We start from the raw sequence: 21,274 nt of genomic DNA, 5'->3' as shown, positions 1-21,274 counted from the left end.
ATGAAAAATGAGCGTTGATAAGTAACAGTTCTAGTTCGCTTAGGGATATAAGTAATAGCATTGCTGCTCGATGACCTGGTAGATCTCGTTGATTGTCTAGTTGCAGGCAGAACTTCACTATCTATGAAAACTAATTTATTAGAAAAAGACTATATCCAAAAATTCATGCAAGTATGAGATAGGTAACAGATTTGTTAGTTGGAGGCGGGTCTTATAGGTTACATCGCAACTGAAGGTAAGCTTCAAAATTAGTTTTGTTGCACGGCGCTGTACGTTTTCAACTCGTTTTAGTAAGCCAATGGACTGTGGCGAGCATACTTGGGTTGCATAGCCGAGATGGCACCGGACGATAGAAAGATAAAGTGTACGACGCGTTTGGGTGCTTTGTGGTGTTGGACGTACCTAGAAGCTCGGTGCACAAAGCCAAGGGGTTTGTTAGCTTTCGCACACTGTTCAGTCACTTGTTTGTCCGAGGTAAGATTGCTTGACACCCACACACCAAGGTGTTTCTCTGTATCGCAAGATTCCAAAGGCGTTTCGTTGATATTATAGGTGGGCTGTACAGGTGATTTTTTGCGGGTGATACACTGGTATTTACACTTGGACTGGTTCTGATCAATGAGATGGTTTTGGCATACTGCTCCCCTTCTTTTGATGGCAATCAGCTGTTCTAAACGGCTATGATACATCAAGCACTCCTTTCCCATTCCGCCAGTTGTGGTGAAGACCAATGTTCCATGCTCGATGTCCAGGACTCTTTTTGAGTAGAGAAGCTTTTTCTCGTTCTCATGGATACGATAAATTTGTTGTGGCTCTAGGTCCCTATACGATACAGCATTAGGGTTACAGACCCTCATATCGAAGAATGCTGATTGATGTCGCTCCCAGAAGCCACGCGCGCGGATATCTAACTTCGCATCCTGAGCTTTGTTAGATCCTCTGTTTAAATGCTCGCCGGAGATGTCTTGAAGTACTGGTTCGATCTCGGCATCGCTACACACCATACTCAGAAATTCAGCTTCGAGATCTCTTAGCTCGTTGTGGCATTGAGTAATAAAATCTCCTAGTTTGCAAATCATAGAGTGATCAACTGTAAAGGCTTCCCCACAGGCACACGTGGAGGGGATATCTCGAACTGGCGCTAGAATATTCCTATCCAGCTGATTACACTTGCGCTCAGTAATCGCAGGAATGAGCAGATGAGATATTGCATTCTCTAATGACTCTAACAGATCTTGAATGTCCGGCAAAGATGTTAAAAAGTACGTCCACCGATGTTTCAAGCCAAAGGTGTAGGCTGTGTAGCACGCTTGTGGTTGGGATAGAGCAAATTCGGCTAACTTAGCTATATGTCCTTGATCCAATTGGTCACCTTTTGGCTGACATGTTCCTCTAAATACTCCTTTGATCCTATTGCCGCCCCAAGGTGTTTCTGCCCTTGTACTGTAACGTTAATGGACGTATCCTTGAGAGCTTCCCTGACACTTTCTTCCTTAGCTTGTTTTGCGATGATCCAGCATTTCCTATCGTTCGCAAAATAACCAAAATCTGGACCAAGGGTGCTAAGGGCATCCCACCAAGTCCTAATTTCCATAATGGAGCCAGCTCCACCAGCATCATCTGCAAAACAACATTGCTTAACACTGGACGCTGGTTGTAGACTCGTAATTAAAGGCTGGATGCTTAAGGCATATAGACCCATAGCAAGCGGATCGCCCTGTGTTGTTCCTCCTGTTGACACGATCTCTTTCCCACCAATTACAAATAGCCGAGCTGGCTATTGGCTGGCTACTTATTACTATTATTATTATTAAGTTCAAGTTCCAGCAAATATTAATACTGAAACCAGCCAAAGAGATGAAGTGACGTATGATAACGCATGGGCAATAGCGATGGCACTGCCTGAAGCCCCGAGTCTTCATTATGAAGGCATTGGACGATGGGGTGAACAGGTGTGCGTTTCTGGGTAGTCATGGGCAACTTACCCATAAGTCCGTCGACTGAACAGCTATTAAGATCCATTACAAGAAGCATCTAACATAAATAAGGTTGAAGTCGTTGGGAAAATGTCCGTACGTCAATTTAATTTCAATGATAGAGAACGTAGCGGTGACGTAGGGGTTAAATCTACAGTTATAGATAGTGCTGAACTGTTCGGCTTGACTAAGGTGAAGGTAACCTCTTGTCAGTGCTTGTGAATCTATAAGGATCGTTAAATTATCGTGAATTTGGCGGTTAATGCCGACCCATGTGGTTAACGAAGAAAAAAAAGCTATGAAAGGCGGCGAAAGATGTAGTTTCTTGCTCGGATGCCTTTACCAGAGGACGTGGAAGGGGGGGGGGGGGGGGGGTGGTGACGATTTACTTCATTTCTCTCCTGTCCACCCACCCCTTATGGGCCCCCCCGAGCTTCGCGAGGTTCCGCGATACACGTATTTCTAGTATTAACGGTTATCAAGAGAGGAGAAAGCTCTCTTGCGGTGATCAATAGATTGTTACAGTCCTCTATTTTTTCTTAAAATGGTCGTGATGGAGCGATTACTATAACAGAACGAGATTGGTTCAAAATGCATAGGAAAACCGATATAACGCAAATTGTTAATTTATTGGTTCTTGAATGTTTTTTAGTTCACATTTTTTGGAAAAAGTTTAGTTTTTAGAGCTGCCCGAGTTAATCATCAGGGTCGAAAAACCTTTAAAGATGAATATGGAGAAGTCGTAACGAGACAGGTACTTGTAGTTTGTTTACATTATGGTCAATTATAGAAAACCAACAATTGTAGCCCGTTTAGGCTCTTGCATGTAAGGCTAAGAGAATAAAATTTAAATCTTAAGCGCCACTTTATTATTATTATTTTTTCAAATTACTTTGATAGGGATCAGATTACGTGATCCACAAGCAATTTTCAATTAAGTTCGTTTTGATCGTTTTTAATTATCTGGAAGTCAAATTACCCGTTATTTCGACTTTTACTAGTTATTGACCAATAACTGTCATATAACCTGTAATAAAATAGTGAGATATGTTTACTCTTGAATGATTTTTTGTTTTCAATTGTTTCATAAACCTCACTGTTAACTACTTCACAACCGTTAAAAAGAAGCCTGTTTCGTGTTGATTCAACCGATATTCATTAATGGCATTCCCGAAACAAGTACAAACTGTTCTATTTTTAATACTTGCCACCTTTTCGCAACTTAGCGCGATGGATTCAGGTAAGTTACACTCTTGTTATTTACTGTCTTTGTTATTATTATATTTTTGGTTACTCGTTTCCTTTCGATCTCATTGTCTAGGTTTAAAATCTTTGATATCTGGTGACTAATTGCAGCAATTAAACAGACGGACAAACGAAAATACAGCTCGTTTGCTATTTGTTTTAGATAAGGGTAATCCCCCCTTCTTCATAGATAACAAATTTTATCAGTGCCTTTTAAATTAGGAGATACCAGGATAGATTCAGATAGATAACAGGGTAAAGTCAGTTCATTTTAGCCCGTAGTGTTATTAAAAGCACAATTGAGATACTGGGAAGGTTTGACAAGCTTCAAGCAATTCTCTTTAAGACAGATTACATTAGTGGACAAGACAAGCTAGTCTAACCGCAGGGGCCAACAGCACATCACTGATTTGAAAATTCAGTGAAAAAGGCGTTTTTCGTGTATTAAAGTTTTAACTGGCACACAACTCTCATCCTCTCAGGGTAGAAGTTTTGACTGTTAAAGAAATACCCAAATTGCGAAACTAAAGAGCTATTCGAAAAACCCTTTACTTCAGAAATTCTTAATTTTTTAAAAGAGCATTTTAAGTCAGTAGATGATAGCAGACTCTTCACTTCCTTTTCTCGTGCATAGTGGTTCCCAGTTGCCATGGACCGTGAGCTGATGACCTGCTGCTATACTTAATCGCGGTTTCATTCGTTGTAACTTGAATGAAACCGGTTGAATTACAAAAATACGGTTTTCGTTAACTAAACGTTCGGTTTAAAAAGATATTTAAACCACTGAGACTGTAACAAATGGGAAGTCAATCCGCCTCTTGCATTAAACATTGATGAATGAACTGACCAGACTGACATGATCTGTTTTTGAAGTTAATAGGGCTTTTTTAGGAACCTTTTCCTGATGTTCTTATATCCAAATGTAAACAGCAAACGAAAAACAAATTGCTTGTTGAAGCTTCTGTGGCTTTGATAGAAAGTCTACATGTTACTGCTTCATGGGGTTGAATTATTTTTCCCTAGTGTGCTCCAATGGTGGTTTTACTCCCGGCTACCGATTAATCAATTTCAATTTTATTACCCTGACCACTTCCAGCAGCTTGTTCTGTCTGACTTTCGTTGTCTTCTAGCAAAGATAGCGAAGAGGAAATGTTTCTATTTTACCGTCTCTTTGTATTTACACTATTGTAATTATAATTCAGGGTCTGAAAGGGGGGAGGGGGGGTCTACTATTGTCGGTAAAAATTTCATTACTGTGTCGGTTGTCGGTTAAATTTTCGATTTTCGTTGGTTGTCCGTAAGTCTCGGTTAATGATTAACAAAACAAGCTAATTATTCATATTCGTCATTTAATTCACACAGTTTAAACTCTATGAAAGTAAAAAACTTCTTGACTCATCGTCAATACATCATTTGATTGTAATGGAACCTCAATAAAATCTGGTTTGTTTAATTTTTATACGCGATCGTTTATTTCGCCTTTGATTGCAAAGGCCGATAAAATCACCAATCTTTCTATACTGAATTTGTTTTCATTCCGATGATCATGACTTCTCCCATGACGCCGTTACTCACGTTTTGTGAGTTTGGAGGTGGCTGAGGAGCCCAATCCGAGCACGAAGTGTCTGCCACAAGTGAAGAACATGATGTCAGCAGAGGTCGACGAGATGCTGCATGACTGAGAGCGGGATTTACGCATTAGACGTTTTTCCCGGACGCTTTTCATCTGCTGGCTCAGCACCCTCACTGATGAGGCTGCGACACTTTACACTGTAATCTGTCTTCAGTCAGTTCTTCCCAGTTCAAAGACCAGCGAAGTAATCATGAGAGAATAAGTGGTCAAGTGAGACTAATATGGGCCGGGTTTCAGTACAGTTATTTTTAGTGACTGAAGCCTATTTCCCGGGACGTCCGCGGATACTGATTTATGGCTCGTGCCTTAACTGTGGAATGCTTTGAACTCACTGCTACCTCTGGACGATATCAAATTTGGGGTAAGACTAATCTGAGGAACTGCAGACCGTGGAACCGAGGAACCTGAGGAACCTAAAGAAATGACTGTTTTATTACAACTGCCTTTAGTTAACGTGATAAAATAATTAGTTACCAGCAGTTATGACATTGATAGACTATTCACCGGCCCCTTTTTCCCGTAAGATCGTCGAGATCGAGTGGTCATCTTAACTTCCCTGGCAGCCATTTTGTAATTGGTTTCAAATGTGCCGAGGGGGCGGGCCACGGGGTTCCCAAATCTTCCCCCGCCCTTTAAGTAGTTTAAAAAGCTAGACCCGGTCAAGATGGCTGCCTGTAGCGCTCGTTCTCGACGATCTTGCGGGGAAATAGGGGACTTGTATAATACCATAACATTAATCGAGAGCTCTGGTTCAAAACGGGAAGTCCACTAAGCGGATTTCCGGCTTGTTAGTACGTAGGAAGGCAACGAGAGGTATACACCTATTTCAATAAAGGTTGCTTTGGGATTTGGTCATTGAAACACAGAATGCAATGCTATGCTTTGCTTGAGTGACCACCAAACAATGGCTTTCAAAGACCAAAGACGATTCCCAAAGCAACCTTTATTGAAATAGGTTTATATTTAAACAATTTAGTAGCACAAAGTTGGGTGGATGAGTGAATGTAGCGAATGGCTGGGTGATATGTGTGGGTGTGTGTGATCGTATGAACACGTTGTATCTCCCGGTTGAGGAGACCGAGATTGTATGCACGTCTGTTAAGGTGTATTGTGCTTGTGTTAATTCATTACGACGCAGTTTGAATGTCTCGTCGTATTCTCAGGGCAAGGCGGAATGGAGAACCGCTTTTTGTGAGGGGTGACATGTTCGTCTGAAGGTTTAGTACCAAGAATAATTTCAATGATCGATATCATCATCGAGGGATCCCTTGATGTAGAGAAAGGAGACAGATTTGAATGAGCAGTTTGATATAAATTTAATAGTTGGACGAAGCGTGTTTAGGTAAGAGATGGACTAATACGTTTATACAAGAGAGGATAAAGAGGACAGAGAAGGCATCCCCTATACACACCCTATTCCATAGGTAATTCGTTTCTAGTTATTTTTAAGACCATAGATCCCAAGGGGGATTAGACAACAGCCAATCACATAGCGCGAATGTGTTCCGCGTGGATGACCCACGCTCAGAGCCACGCGTCCTTCACGAATTGACGCAGAAAAAAATGGCGGAAGACGCGGAGAGCGAAATTGCTATTTGTTTTGTCGACGAAAACGACTAAAGAGAGATTTCTGCTAAAGCTGTGTCAGCGAAAACGGAAATTAAAAAAGAATCGCCCTTCCTCTCCGGTATAGAGCTAACAGCACAGCAGGGAAATCCTCAACACACTGAATATTCTCTCAGGATAATTTATAACTTACAGTTTGAAGAGAGCAATTTCTTCTTTGATATTTATTCTTTTATTTGTCTTTTATTATTCAACAAAAATAAAACTTGGCGTCCTACTTGCTTTAATATACAAACAACCGGTTTCAATAGACCGGCGAAATTTCTCATTTTATTAAAGCACTGAAGTTACGACAACTTCGAGTTAAACTGATTTCACGGGTTGTCAAAGACTGCAGCGATTCCCTTTTCCCAGATGAGCGCCCACTCATTTCGCTTCAATATTCAGAAATGCTCTCGATCTCTTTACGCTTTCATTGCCTTTCGCCCGACATGTTTTGCACGGCGTTTAGTCATGCGAAACCGCCGCGAAACATCCACGCAGCGCGCGAGGTAACTTTATCCCGATTCTAAAAATAACTCGAGACAAATTATCTTTGGAATAGGGTGTGTATGGAGTATGTCTTCTCTGTCCCCTTTATCCTCTCTTGGTTTATAGTGAGAGAATATTAGGAGGTCGCAAAGATTCTGTGTTTATCAGGCGCGGATCTAGGATAAATACTGACGGATTTCCTAATCGATTGAGAGAGGCGCAAACTTTTAACGGGAAGGGGCATGCTCCCCCGGAGGGTATCTAATGCCCGGAAATTGAAGGAAAAAAATTGCCCAAACCATTTTCCAGCCATTCAACATCGAAAGATTTTATTATTATTATTATTATTATTATTTTATTATATAAGATATACTAGTGTAATTGCGAGTGATTTTCTCTCTCAACATCCGAGTTCCGGAATATATAAACTACGAGTAGTCTCCATTTTTCCTCAGGGATAGTAGAGCGAGCGAAACGCGAGCGCAGGTGAAAATCGCCCCACGCGAGAAAAAACGACACGCCTTTTCTCGCGTGGGGTGATTTTCACGCGCGCTCTCGTTTCGCTCGGCCTACTATCCCCGATGAAAAATGAGGACTACTCGTAGTCTACGGAATATACAAATAGTTTAGGCGAGTGCGTGGGCCGGCTGCAAGGCAGGCTAGGAGAGAGGCGGAAATCGAACTTACACGACCTGGTTTTCATAACAATTTGACACAAGTAATTTAATGAATAATGTTGGACCATGTCGGTAGTCGGTTAATTTTTTCCCTGTCGTTAGGAGGTAATTTTTTTTCTCGTTTTGTCGGTAGCCAATTATATTTTTCGTCTATTGTCCCTAGTCGGTCAACCCCATTCGGACCCTCATGATTTGTTTGTTTGTTGATTATCTCAGTTGAAAATATCCCCGAGGAAGTCCTTGAACTCACAGGCCAGACAGCTGTATCCAGTACAGAAGGTAGGTTTAACAAGTGTGGCGCTTGACTTAAAGTAAGAGAGAATGATCTAAGCTTAGCTCATTCTCTCTTGCTTAAAGATTATACTTCCACTGCATCGATTATGACCTTGTGAACAAATTACCCATAAACATGTAGATATTTGCGGAAGCTTTTCGTAGCCACTGAACGTGCGGATCTTCCCTCTGTTTAAATGCTTGTTCCGCAGTTTAAATAACGAATTTCATTTATCATTTCATGTATTTTATATCATTCAGGTATTCAACATTGCATTTAAGTTTTTCATCATTGGTAGTCCCAATTTTGTTTGAAGTCCAAAATATTCTATTTTATGTTTTTTACTTTTATTAGTCTTATCTTTAGTAAGTAAAGTAAAAGTAAGTAAAATAAGAGCTTTATTAATGTGACAGTCTATTTAGTTTTCACAACTAATTGGGGAAACAACAAAAAAATTAAAACTATTTACAAATAAGAAATAATAAGAAAAATGTGTAAACAATTAAAATATGTAGCATGTATAAATTGTACAGTAAAATAATACTGGGTATATAAAAGGTAATCTCTAAGAATTGCAAAGGGTACAGCAGCTATTGTTTTTCCTAATGTTCTTTTTAAAAGATTCAGTATTCGAGGAGCCTTTCAATTTATTATGTAGTTTCGACCATATATGAGGTTCTTGATATCTAAGAGAATGTTTTCCATAGTTAATAGTGTAAAAGTAGGAATATCAAAATCACTGTTTCTTAGTCGTTTCTTAGTGAATAACTAGTAAGTGCTTTTCTACTTAAATAGTTCGTCAACAATACTCGGTGCGAGGCCATATTTTACTTTATACATTAATATATACAGCGATATCTTGTAGTCTTCGATTTAGTAGTTAATCGGCATTTTCCCTTTTGTTTACTTACCGTTGGCTTTTTCTCCGGCTACGCTTCACGTGATTGTCAAAGACTAACTAAAGTCATTTTCTAGTTTAGAAGGTTGACACGAAGAACTAAAATTTATCTTTTTGTTTTCGGTTGTCAGAAGGTTCTTGTAATTCTCCTGTTGATATCATTCTGGCACTGGATGCATCAGGAAGCGTGCTTAAAGTAAACTGGGAAAAGAGTGTGGATTTTACCCGATCGCTGGCTGAAAAATTACTTAAATTAAACCCTGAAAGTCGCATAGGGGTCATTGATTTTAGCCAGGTTGCCAATAAAGCCATTTCACCGACCAGTGATCGCGATGCTCTGAATCTAAGGCTTGAAACCGTGAGAAACTCGTATCAAAATGGTATTACTCGAACTGAACTGGCATTAAATAAAGCTCTTGAGATGTTTAATAGGATTAACAAACAAGGTAGAAAAAAACGGCTTCTCGTAATCACCGATGGTGTAACGACGCCGCTGAATGGAATGGTAGGACTGGAGCTGTTAAAGATGCCAGTTGAAAGCCTTGAATCAGCTGGCGTAACCATCATAGTGGTTGGAGTGGGGAATCAGGTCAATGATGAGGAGTTGAATTTGATGGCTACCGATCCAGATAAAGAAAATGTATTCCGTATTGAAAATTACGATAATCTTCCAGATATGGTTGGCATCTTAAGCCAGGCTCTCTGTCAAGTCAACACTAGCAAAGGTAAAACAACCCGTGTAAAATAGCTCCATGGAATTCTACAGAACTCCATGTATTTCCATGGAGTTCATGTATCTCGTAGCATGCGAGCAAGCTCTCCATTGGGGGAGTCGCAAGAAGTCAAGCGAGTGCCGCGGGTTCGCCGCTCGCTCTCGCATTTTCTCGCGGCTCGCTTCATTCGCTCGCCATAAATTGGGGGCTTGCTGGTAGGCCATGTATCTCGATGGAATTTAATGAAATGATCGTACGTGAATGTCCAGGTTTGGTTTTTCTATAAATACAGCCTCAACTCTTTCTAAACGGAAACCTCCCTTAAACCAGATCAAGAGATGGCCAGTCATTATATTTGGCTCTCTATGAGGAGGACGCCTTATTTTATGCACACTTGCTGTGTCGTTCCCTACTATGCGTCATAAAGAGTGCACTCCTCTTGTTGCCAGTTTCTTTAGCCAGTATTTATGCTGAGAAAACAGGAGAATTGGTCAGGCTTCAATCATCCAACTTTTGGAAAGGGTATCCTTGTTTTGTCTATGTTCTGGTAGATAGGTTCTCGACCTAAGGAAAGCAGAAGAAAACTCCTACAAACTCAACCAGGCAACTTCCTCTAAATGATCAAAATTTAAAAGAAGACTTTAAATACGAGACGTCAAGGCAAGCTACTTGCGTTTTTTTGTAAAAAATAACAAAAAATACAAAAATATCATGTAGGCAGTAAAAGAAACTGAGCTCTGGAAATATTTTTACTGCCGTTTCTGCGGTAATTTGATTTTTATGGTATGTTTTTCTTTACAATTCCAAACTTTTGGCAACAGCAATCCTTGCTACTGCTTTTGGGTGATTTCACTAACTAGGGACAGTAGTGTTTAAACTCGAATATTTCTTACCCGGTCGATAATGTTCATAAAAGTTTAAATAAGCGAACGAGTAAATGATTAAGCTGCCTATCTATTTCTTTTTTAGAGGTCCCAATTGCACCACCTTCTTCTTCCTCTCCTTCTCCTCCAAGTCTGGATCTTTCATTTGATTCAAGTGGTAATAAACTTATTATACGTACATGTGTTAGTGACTTTCTAGCAGTGCAGGAGCTGTGTAATTTTTAAATGTTTTGTAACCTAAACTTAAGTTGATTTTACGACCATGAAATTTACATGATTAACATTTTTGAAGACATGTATTTCTGTCAGTAAGTCCTTCTAAGCCAGCGTAGCTCGATAGGATCTCCACCGTTTTCGTTTTCGTTTTCGTCTTGTACTCCCTGTAAGGCAACCCTTGCCGAACTAGACGAAGGGTAGAGACGAGACGAGGTGTGATCCCCTAGGCTCGATTTCCGCCGTCCCCCGGGTCCGGTCCGAACAGCGGCTGGTAATCGAGCCTAGTGATCCCCTAGTCTTCCAGATAGGAAGTAGCGCAAACTGGGTAGATTGCACAGAAGCCGGAATGCTAGCAATGATGATGGCAATATCAAGCTAACCCGATTTACTTATTTTACTCAAGTTGATGTTAGGGTGGTTATTTTATTTCCGAAATTTACTTCTCTCCACTTTTCTCTCTTAGTTACAAACTGTCCCGCAGTCTATACAAAGGTAGGATGCTTTAGGGATGATATGTCAAACCCAAGACCACTCCCAGAACTACTGTTTACAGATCGAGACCCGTCAGTGAAGAAGTACTCTAATATTCCTGTTGATTGGCAAAATTGGGACTCTTATCTGAAGGACCTTGTATGTCGCTGTGCAAAGGAAGCAAAAGTTCTCAATTATCAATTCTTTAGTATCCAGTTCTATGGTAAGTTTAATCTAAAAGCAATTTCTAAAGGAATTTCCTATGGTAAAACGGATCAGTTTAGTTATTTGGGCAACTGAGCTCGATACAGGTTCATCGAGCTCGATGTGTCAACCGGTCTCGATGAACAATCGACCCCGGGAAACCGTACTTGATGTGTCGATACCGAGCTCGCGAGCTTTGCCAAGCACCCACACGCCAGAACGCGCCGTTGCAATTACCTAGTGAACTTTTTTTTTAGAGAGGAACCAATGAGGGGATCTACTTACAAACTTTTAACTGACAGTGGTCCCGTGAGAATGCCCGTCCAACATAAAATACAGTTCAGGGTTACCATCAATCTAATGTAATGTTCCTTCCGTTAAGGTTCGTTACCGAATATTTCGAGATGTTACGTTGCAAATGTAGTATTTAGTTTGTTTGAGCCAAAGGGCCTGGCTGGACGTCGTATCATTCAATAAACATTTAACAACCTTTAGCAATTCAAACCTTGTAGGTGAGTGTTGGTCCGGACCGGACACTGGAGACACGTACAACAGAGCTGGTCTAGCGGATACGTGCATTACACGTGACCTTAAGCAGCGGTGTGATCCTTCTGATCCTGAAGAATGTGCTGGTGAAAAAGAAACAAACTTTGTTTATAGTGTTGAATTACAAGGTAAGCATAGTGCCTAATAAGGCAAGGCTCAAGACTAGTTCTTAACAATTACAAAATGAGGCTGAGTATGATGTGAAAAATTATGCTGATCGACTGTTGCGAGGGGTATAACATCCGCAGAGGGCCGACGTGAATAAGAGCCTCTGAGATCCGCGTAATTCTTCATATCATACCAAAGATGAATTCAATTATTGTTTTATTATTCATACAAAATATTTTTAAGTAACAATCTTATCTCCTATTGCCTGGTTCTAGGCGCTTTTTCGCTTATCTCCTATTGCCTGGTTCTAGGCGCTTTTTCGCTAAGGATGTACACAGATGTTTTTTTACAGGTAGAAAAAACAGATAACATTTATCAAGCAATATGTTGCATTTCGTTCGTTCAGTTTCTGTCAGACCTTTACCTTTTTCGACTTCGTGTAGGTGTAAACTATTTCACGTTTTTAAAATTCATTCACGCGTAAACAGCTGGTGTAAGAGGCTGCCGTGCCGCTGTTTGGAAACGAGGATGCGTATCGTTTGCATATTTCCTAGTATGATAAGCGCAGGCTGGTTACGATTAATTACCCGCGGGATTGAAGCCACATTGAAAACGCGAAACATTTTGAATGATTAATACATCGTAAATATATTATACGGTATATAAACCTGCGTTGTAGATAGAACAGAAAAACAAGACTGTACTCACTGTAGTACTGCAATGAACAGAGAGACATTTAAAAAGAAACTTGAAAATTTTCAAGTAGGCAAAATGGAATGGTGAATGTTGGGTTACCTTGTTGCCTGCGTTGACGCAGGCAAGTTACCTTGAAGTGTTTCATCATGTCATTTGAATCCATATTTTACCAAAATATTTTCGCTGTTTATTTGGTTATTGAGGTTAAACGGACGCGACAATGAAAGAAAAACTGTAACATAGCCACAAGCTTATATAGAGCTTAAAGCGTAACCTGCATCGTACTAACTGCAGTTTGTAATAACCTAACGTTAATTCTCTCAAACTTCCTGTCCGTTCACCCCTATGCCGGTGATGGCGATGGTAAGCTGATTGCAGGATTAAAACAATTGTAACATTCCCAGGTGGACAGAACAGGACAGAATTGCGGGGGTACTGAACTAATAGGCTTTATTATGTGTTTGGTTTCTTAGTCGCTGAGCCCGCTTGTAAAGTGACTTTTCACAAACTTGGATGCTACAAAGACAACGAGGTGCTTCCCCGTCCGTTACCGAAATTGATGTTTACCGACCGTGATCACAAATCTTTACTTTATAGCAACATAAAAATTGATTGGGGCAAGTGGGATTCTTATATCTCAGACTTGGTTTGTAGATGCGCAGAGAAAGCAGCCGAGAACAACTATCGCTTTTTTGGTTTGCAGTTTTTTGGTAAGTTTGTTTGATATGAAGTAGCAGTACTGTTTCTGACCAAGCCATCCGCCATTAGGCCACGCCACATGATCGAGCTTTAGTACGAAGGAAACAATCGCCGGATATGCATTGCATTGCTATTTTACTGGACAGGAGCCTCAAGCTCCTGTACTGGACTAGTAACCAGAAAGACATAGGTTCGACTTCGTTTAGGAGTAATATGATTTTTTCATCTGACTAACTTGTGTTACTTCTAGTGTGTTCACCAGGGTAACAGTTTCCCATCACATTTCTCTCAATTCTCTCTATCTTTATAAGCTATATAGACACACTCGAGTTTAACCCACGAAGCCGCACTGAGTACTGTTTTTAAGTAACAGGAAAAAAATAATTCAACACACTGTTTTGAATTATTTTTGATGTCTGCAACAACCCTGTTTTAATGATAACTGTTTACTCATGAAATATTGTTACTTCGTTAAAGATGCCAATACTAATATTTTAGAGTTACCGTGTGGCACGAAATTAAATGTTTGCGGGTTCTAATTTTTGCTATTTTTCCAGCGATCCGCAAAATAAAGTTCTCGCAAATAACAATTACCGCAAGCATTTTTTTTCGCAAAAATTACTCCAGAGTAAATATTCTCTAACTAAAATTCGCTATATAAAAATACAGTACTAAGAAATCGTGTCTGTTTAATCACAACTTGCCTCTTACATTCAACATCAAACGGTATACAATGAATTACTGGTTTTACATAGGGTACGCATACCTTAGTATTTTTTTTTTCTTTTGCACGTGGGTACTGGATACTTTCTGAAAATCGCAAATTAATCTCCAGCAAGGAAAACCAATTTTTCTTAATCGTAAAAATTACTTCCCACAAAATACAAAAAATCGCCAATCCGCAAAAATAAACTCCCGCAGAAATTTCGTGCCATCCGGTATCAAGAATTGCGTCCTGTTGCAAAACCCTTCTTCGCTAAATCAATTCTAAATCCTTTATTAGGCGAATGCTGGTCAGGTCCAGATGATGAAATCCAATACAACAAAATTGGGCGTGATTATAACAAATGTTTGACCAGAAACTATCAGACATGCGCGGCCAATCCTAATGCAAACAACTTGGAATGTATTGGTACACAAAAGGCCAATTACGTATACGGCATCGCAAAAACTCAAGGTAAATTTGATATCTAGTGAATTATCAAATGTATATCCGAAAGCAGACTGTTTTTACTCCAGTCGGCTGATTCCTGTTAGTAGCTTGAATCTTTTTCGCGTATCAGGCGAGCAGAGCAACGTTTACTTGCTGGAACGTCAAGGATACACGATCTAGAGCTATCTAGGTCTGGACAAAAATCCCAAGCCCACCTATAATCATGCTCAAAATCATTGGGAAGGATTCAGCTTTTTATCTGTCCTTTGCGTCTTTCCTCAGCCTTCTTGCCCAACAAACCTAGGGTGTTTGAGCGCTTGATTGTTCTATCATATCCCAACATTAACTAGACTGAAGGAATCCGGAAGGGGAAAACTATTTAGCAAAGGGGAAAAGGACTTCCTTGGCTATTATCATAAACGGTATGAAAGGGGCAATTATGCTATTTAGTTATAAAACCTTCCCAAATACTTTATACCGTGATGGTAACTTGAATAACAAAAATGGGCGGGGAGGTATAAACGTCAAATTTATAATCTAGTTATTCATTATCGTATAAAGCGCACAGTGATGGTTGTTTTACAGATCCAAGTTGTTCAGTGCCCTTTAAGTTTGTTGGCTGCTACAAAGATCGCATAAAAAAGGGTGTACCCAGACAGCTTCCAATACTGATTTTTACAGACCGTGACAAGTCAAGCAAAATATATAGCGGTAAACCAATTGACTGGGGCAACTGGGACACCTTTATTGAAGACTTAGTTTGTCGCTGCGCAAAAGAAGCTAAGGAAAAGCGATATTCGCATTTTGGTATTCAATATTACGGTAGGCGTGTTTGTTATAATACAGTATATGTAAAAATACAATGCTGCACTGTCGTTTAACTCTCAGACTCGGGTCAAACATTGAACTTCACTTGTGTCGAAACCAATGCCAGCACCTGTGAGGTTTGACGCTCGACCCAAATTAACCTATGGGTGACGCAGTTCTCTCTAGTTCAAAAAGAAAACAAGCCGCTTCCTTTTGAATGAGCCAAGCGAAAAATTTTTAACAGACTCACGCGACTGCTTGAACGGTTCTTGTGTGGGACTCAAACCCATGGGAAGAAAATGTTTTGTTATCATTCAGGCGCTGTGCGTCACGAGATTCGACCAATCACAATGCGCTTGGAAAGAGCCGTTTTCCGAGGTATATGTGGTGAAATTTTCGCTTTATTCCAAGCTTGTGTAGGTAATTTCGACACCATACCGCCGTGGAAATTTGTTGGAACACTTTATCTTGATAGCAGCTGCGTTACTTTTATATATTTTGCTTTCTTGAACGTTTGTGACAAGTTTGAATTGCTCGGTCATGTGCAAGCCGCCATGATGATTTGATTGTAATTTTGCCCTTCTTCTTGGATTCATTCCTGGTTACTGGTAGCGGTTTTATCGGATTATTGCGGTCAACTTGTTTCTTCAACCTTTCTTCTTTGCAAATTTCGGGGTCTACTCGGGTCTACTCCTGATAGTCTCCCCGTTATGAGGCGTTGAAAGTGTCTTGGAATGAAGAGATTGTCTCAGCGAAGTAGCACAACTTCCGGGAAACGGGCTGAGAAACTTTTAAGCGAAAGCCGACGTGAAGTGGGTAACGCAAAATCTACGAAGAGTAAATAAGTTTGAATGTTGTGATAACCTTTAGACGCAAAACATTTAGCACAACTGCCGGGAAACGGGCTGAGAAACTGACTTAAGCGAAAGCCGACGTGTAGAGGGTAACGAAAAATCTACGAAGAGTAAATAAGTTTGAATGTTGTGATAACCTTTAGAAGCAAAACATTTTTCATAATCCAATGCGGAAACTGAAAGCTTGTCTTTGAAATAATTTGCATGCAGTGTGTTCTATTTGTATGCAAATCTTCAGGTAAACTTACGCGAGGGAATAAATCTCTACCAAAACACAAAACCATTTTCGAAGATCCAGACGACATCATACAGGATTTTAAAACTGTGAGGTTAGGTTTATAACAAAATCGATACAATGCACTCACTTCAGTGGGTAATGGGTTCATAATAACCGTCACGAATATAGGGATATTCCATGACCACTTTGCCCACTATGAGAAAGTTAATGTTTGGTGTAGTTGGTGTAGTTGGTGTAGTTAGTGTAGTTGGTGTAGTACATGTAGTTGATGCAGTATGTGTAGTTGGTGTAGTTTGCGTAGTTGGTGTAGTTAGTGTAGTTGGTGTAGTATGTGTAGTTGGTGTAGTATGTGTAGTTGGTGTAGTATATGTAGTTGGTGTAGTATGTGTAGTTTGCGTAGTTGGTGTAGTTAATGTAGTTGATGTAGTTACAGTAGTTGGTGTAGTATGTGTAGTTGGTGTGGTTAGTGTAGTTGGTATGGTATATGTAGTTGGTGTAGTATGTGTAGTTAGTATACTATATGTAGTTAGTGCATAGTATGTGTAGTTGGTGTAGTATATGTAGTTGAAGTGGTTTGTGCAGCTGGTGTAGTATATGTAGTTGGTGTAGTATGTGTAGTTAAGGTAGTTACTGTTGTTGTTGTAGTATATGTAGTTGGTGTAGTTGCTGTAGTGGATGTAGTTGGTGTAGTTAGTGTAGTTGGTGTAGTATATGTCGTCGGTGTAGTATATGTAGTTGGTGTAGTATGTGTAGTTGGTGTAGTATGTGTAGTTGGTGTAGTAGATGTAGTTGGTGTAGTTGGTGTAGTTAGTGTAGTTTGGTGTAGTTTTGTGTAGTTGTTGTGGTTTGGTGTAGTTGGTGTAGTTTGGTGAAGTTGGTGTAGTTTTGTGTAGTTTTGTGTAGTTGGTGTAGTTAGGTGTAGTTTGGTGTAGTTTGGTTTAGTAGGTGTAGTTTGGTGTAGTGTGTGTAGTTGGTTTAGTTTGATGTAGGTGGTGTAGTTTGGTGTAGTTTTGTGTAACAACTACACTAACTACGCCAACTACACAAACCACACCAACTACACATACTACACCAACTGCATATACTACACCAACTACATATACTACACCAACTACAGTAACTAGACGAACTGCACTAACTACACCAACTACACATACTACACCAACTACACTAACTACACCAACTACACAAACTACACCAACTACAAATACTATACCAACTACATATACTACACCAACTACATATACTACACCAACTACACATGCTACACCAACTACACTAACTACACAAACTACACCAACTACTTATACTACACCAACTACACATACTACCCCAACTTCACATACTACACCAACTACACATACTACACCAACTAAACATACTACATTAACTACATATACTACACCAACTACATATACTACAGCAACTACACATACTACACCAACTACATATACCACACCAACTACACATGCTACACCAACTACACTAACTACACAAACTACACCAACTACTTATAGTACACCAACTACACATACTACCCCAACTTCACATACTACACCAACTACACATACTACACCAACGAAACATACTACATTAACTACATATACTACACCAACTACACATATACTACATCAACCACACATACTATACCAACTACAGTAACTACACTAACTACACCAACTACACATACTTCACTAACTACATATACTACACCAACTGCACAAACTACACCAACTACACAAACTACACCAACTACATATACTACACCAACTACACTAACTACACCAACTACACCAACTATATATACTACACCAATGACACTAACTTCACCAACTACACATACTACACCAACTACATATACTACACAAACTACACCAACTACACAAACTCTATTAACTACACATACTACACCAACTACACCAAGTACACCAACTACACATACTACACCAACTACAGCAACTACATATACTACACCAACTACACATACTACACCAACTACATATACTACACCAACTACATATACTACACCAACTACATATACTACATCAACCACACATACTACACCAACTACAGTAACTACACCAACTACACCAACTACACATACTTCACTAACTACATATACTACACCAACTGCACAAACTACACCAACTACACAAACTACACCAACTACACAAACTACACCAACTACATATACTACACCAACTACACTAACTACACCAACTACACCAACTATATATACTACACCAATGACACTAACTTCACCAACTACACATACTACACCAACTACATATACTACACAAACTACACCAACTACACAAACTCTATTAACTACACATACTACGCCAACTACACCAACTACACCAACTACACATACTACACCAACTACAGCAACTACATATACTACACCAACTACACATACTACACCAACTACATATACTACACCAACTACATATACTACACCAACTACATATACTACACCAACTACACATGCTACACCAACTACACTAACTACACAAACTACACCAACTACTTATACTACATTAACTACACATACTACCCCAACTTCACATACTACACCAACTACACATACTACACCAACTAAACATACTACATTAACTACATATACTACACCAACTACATATACTACAGCAACTACACATACTACACCAACTACATATACCACACCAACTACACATGCTACACCAACTACACTAACTACACAAACTACACCAACTACTTATAGTACACCAACTACACATACTACCCCAACTTCACATACTACACCAACTACACATACTACACCAACTAAACATACTACATTAACTACATATACTACACCAACTACATATACTACATCAACCACACATACTACACCAACTACAGTAACTACACCAACTACACCAACTACACATACTTCACTAACTACATATACTACACCAACTGCACAAACTACACCAACTACACAAACTACACCAACTTCATAAACTACACCAACTACACAAACTACACCAACTACACCAACTATATATACTACACCAATGACACTAACTTCACCAACTACACATACTACACCAACTACATATACTACACAAACTACACCAACTACACAAACTCTATTAACTACACATACTACACCAACTACACCAAGTACACCAACTACACATACTACACCAACTACAGCAACTACATATACTACACCAACTACATATACTACACCAACTACACTAACTACACCAACTACACATACTACACCAACTACACTAACTACACCAACTACATATACTACCCCAACTATATATACTACACCAACTACACATACTACACCAACTACACATACTACACAAACTACACCAACTACACATACTACATCAACTACATATACTACACCAACTACACTAACGGCACCAACTACACCAAACATTAACTTTCTCATAGTGGGTAAAGTGGTCATGGAATGTCCCTATATTCGTGACGGTTATCATGAACCCATTACCCTTCAATGAACGTACAAACAAGAGTCGTGGATTGTTTCTGCGGCCGTAGCTTCGGTGAAACTCCTATTGTGCTCTAGCTGTGCGGCGCTACTTTTGGTCTGTTTTTCCCTTGCCTATAGAAGTTTCATTTGCTCATAAGGATTGCAAACAGTCACTGTTTGCAAAATAATATAAAATTGTCGATGAAAATAAAATTGTTATGAGAGACGATGCACGATTTCTCTAGCTGTATCTCAACTTGCTCTTTGTTCGCCGCTCCCCCTTCTTACCGGGTTAATAAAACGTTACTATTAAATGGACGAATTTTTATTTAAGCAAATCCACGTATGAACTACAGATATCTTTCACTCTGAGTTAAATATATACATATAAGCACAGCACTATCTTCTGAGAAGCAGGAAATCGCCGCCTAAAATCGCACCTTTGTCCGTCTCCGAATCGCGATAAACTTATTGAAATTACCTTATGAAGCCAATAGTAAGCATCCGAGGCCACTATGAGATCTTGAGAGTTCTCCAAATCGCTCTCTCCTGTAGTGTTTTTCAGAAAAGGAAGCAGTGTTTTGATCCCAGGTTTTGATTCATCTCTCTCACGAGATGCGAACTCGACCGTGTCACGATTGAAATGAGGCACATAAACAGTTTTACCCATAAACCTTTGTGGGTCGTGACGCACACCGCCTGTTTATCACTGGTTTCAAGAAACAACATGACCCTTGCCCTAACCCTAACCCTAACTCTAACCCTAACTCTAACAACAAGACACTAGAGGCTTTAATAACATGACCAGAACTTCTCCTTGTTTCCGTGCTATGTATCCACATCACCTCTAACTCCTTCGCATGTAACCAGCATATCTTAGGTACCCATTTGTACCTGTGGATGTAACACAAAACAAAATTATTTTCTAAGGAAACAACGTAATGACACGAACTGAGCTGCTACGCAACCAAACCATCATATGTTAAATTTAGTTGTTGATATTTTCGTCTTTTTTTGTAGGAGAATGTTGGTCAGGACCCGAAGCAGGCGAGGCTCTTGCCGGCCAGGAGTCTCCAAACAAGTGCGTTACGAAGGATTTTGAAAAGTGTGAACCAAATGACACTTGTGTCGGAAAACAGAATGCCAATGCTATATACTCAGTTTAAGAAAAAATTAAAACAAGTATTGCAAGTAAACCCATCGTTGTTTTGATTTTCTTGTACTCGTTCAGAAAGAAATTTTTCTCATTTCACCACTGTGCCTTTGGAAACTACAGGGCTACTATTAAAATTAGCTGGGAGTGGCCTAAAATTAAAATGCAATTTACAAACATCAAACGTTTTTTGTAACATGTCATTATATCATTGAATTTCTAGCTGAATGATATATATTTGGAAAAGTTGCACTGTT

General features: G+C 39.6%; 2 protein-coding genes across 2 annotated transcripts; both read left to right on the top strand.

Moving 5' to 3' along the window:
- Positions 1-1,892: 1,892 nt before the first annotated feature.
- Positions 1,893-10,622, top strand: LOC140949662 (collagen alpha-1(XXVIII) chain-like). Its single transcript, XM_073398811.1, has 7 exons — positions 1,893-1,952; positions 2,629-2,730; positions 3,203-3,216; positions 7,078-7,208; positions 7,845-7,907; positions 8,932-9,525; positions 10,483-10,622. The coding sequence occupies exons 1-7, from the start codon at positions 1,893-1,895 to the stop codon at positions 10,620-10,622; spliced, it is 1,104 nt and encodes a 367-aa protein (XP_073254912.1).
- On the top strand, positions 10,487-21,063 carry LOC140950877 (uncharacterized). The gene is made up of 7 exons (XM_073400095.1): positions 10,487-10,554; positions 11,077-11,307; positions 11,801-11,962; positions 13,112-13,348; positions 14,341-14,514; positions 15,076-15,312; positions 20,885-21,063. Exons 2-7 carry the CDS (start codon positions 11,127-11,129, stop codon positions 21,028-21,030), a joined length of 1,137 nt encoding a protein of 378 aa, XP_073256196.1. The 5' UTR covers positions 10,487-10,554; positions 11,077-11,126; the 3' UTR covers positions 21,031-21,063.
- Positions 21,064-21,274: the final 211 nt, after the last annotated feature.

This window comes from Porites lutea, chromosome 10 (assembly GCF_958299795.1).
Source record: "Porites lutea chromosome 10, jaPorLute2.1, whole genome shotgun sequence".
In the NCBI taxonomy this organism is placed as follows: Eukaryota; Metazoa; Cnidaria; class Anthozoa; order Scleractinia; family Poritidae; genus Porites; species Porites lutea.
Note: the sequence above shows the minus strand (reverse complement) of the source record. Positions and strands in the feature narration are given on the sequence as shown.

What these genes read in the sequence shown, in the direction of transcription:
- LOC140949662 (XM_073398811.1), top strand. Translation starts at nt 1,893, where the DNA reads ATGGCACTGCCTGAAGCCCCGAGTCTTCATTATGAAGGCATTGGACGA. An exon ending in TTGGACGATGGGGTGAACAG is followed by an intron (nt 1,953 to 2,628) that starts GTGTGCGTTTCT and finishes AATGTTTTTTAG; the next exon opens with TTCACATTTTTTGGAAAAAG. An exon ending in TCAAGTCAACACTAGCAAAG is followed by an intron (nt 9,526 to 10,482) that starts GTAAAACAACCC and finishes TTTCTTTTTTAG; the next exon opens with AGGTCCCAATTGCACCACCT.
- LOC140950877 (XM_073400095.1), top strand. Translation starts at nt 11,127, where the DNA reads ATGTCAAACCCAAGACCACTCCCAGAACTACTGTTTACAGATCGAGAC. An exon ending in TTTTGGTTTGCAGTTTTTTG is followed by an intron (nt 13,349 to 14,340) that starts GTAAGTTTGTTT and finishes ATCCTTTATTAG; the next exon opens with GCGAATGCTGGTCAGGTCCA. An exon ending in CGGCATCGCAAAAACTCAAG is followed by an intron (nt 14,515 to 15,075) that starts GTAAATTTGATA and finishes GTTGTTTTACAG; the next exon opens with ATCCAAGTTGTTCAGTGCCC.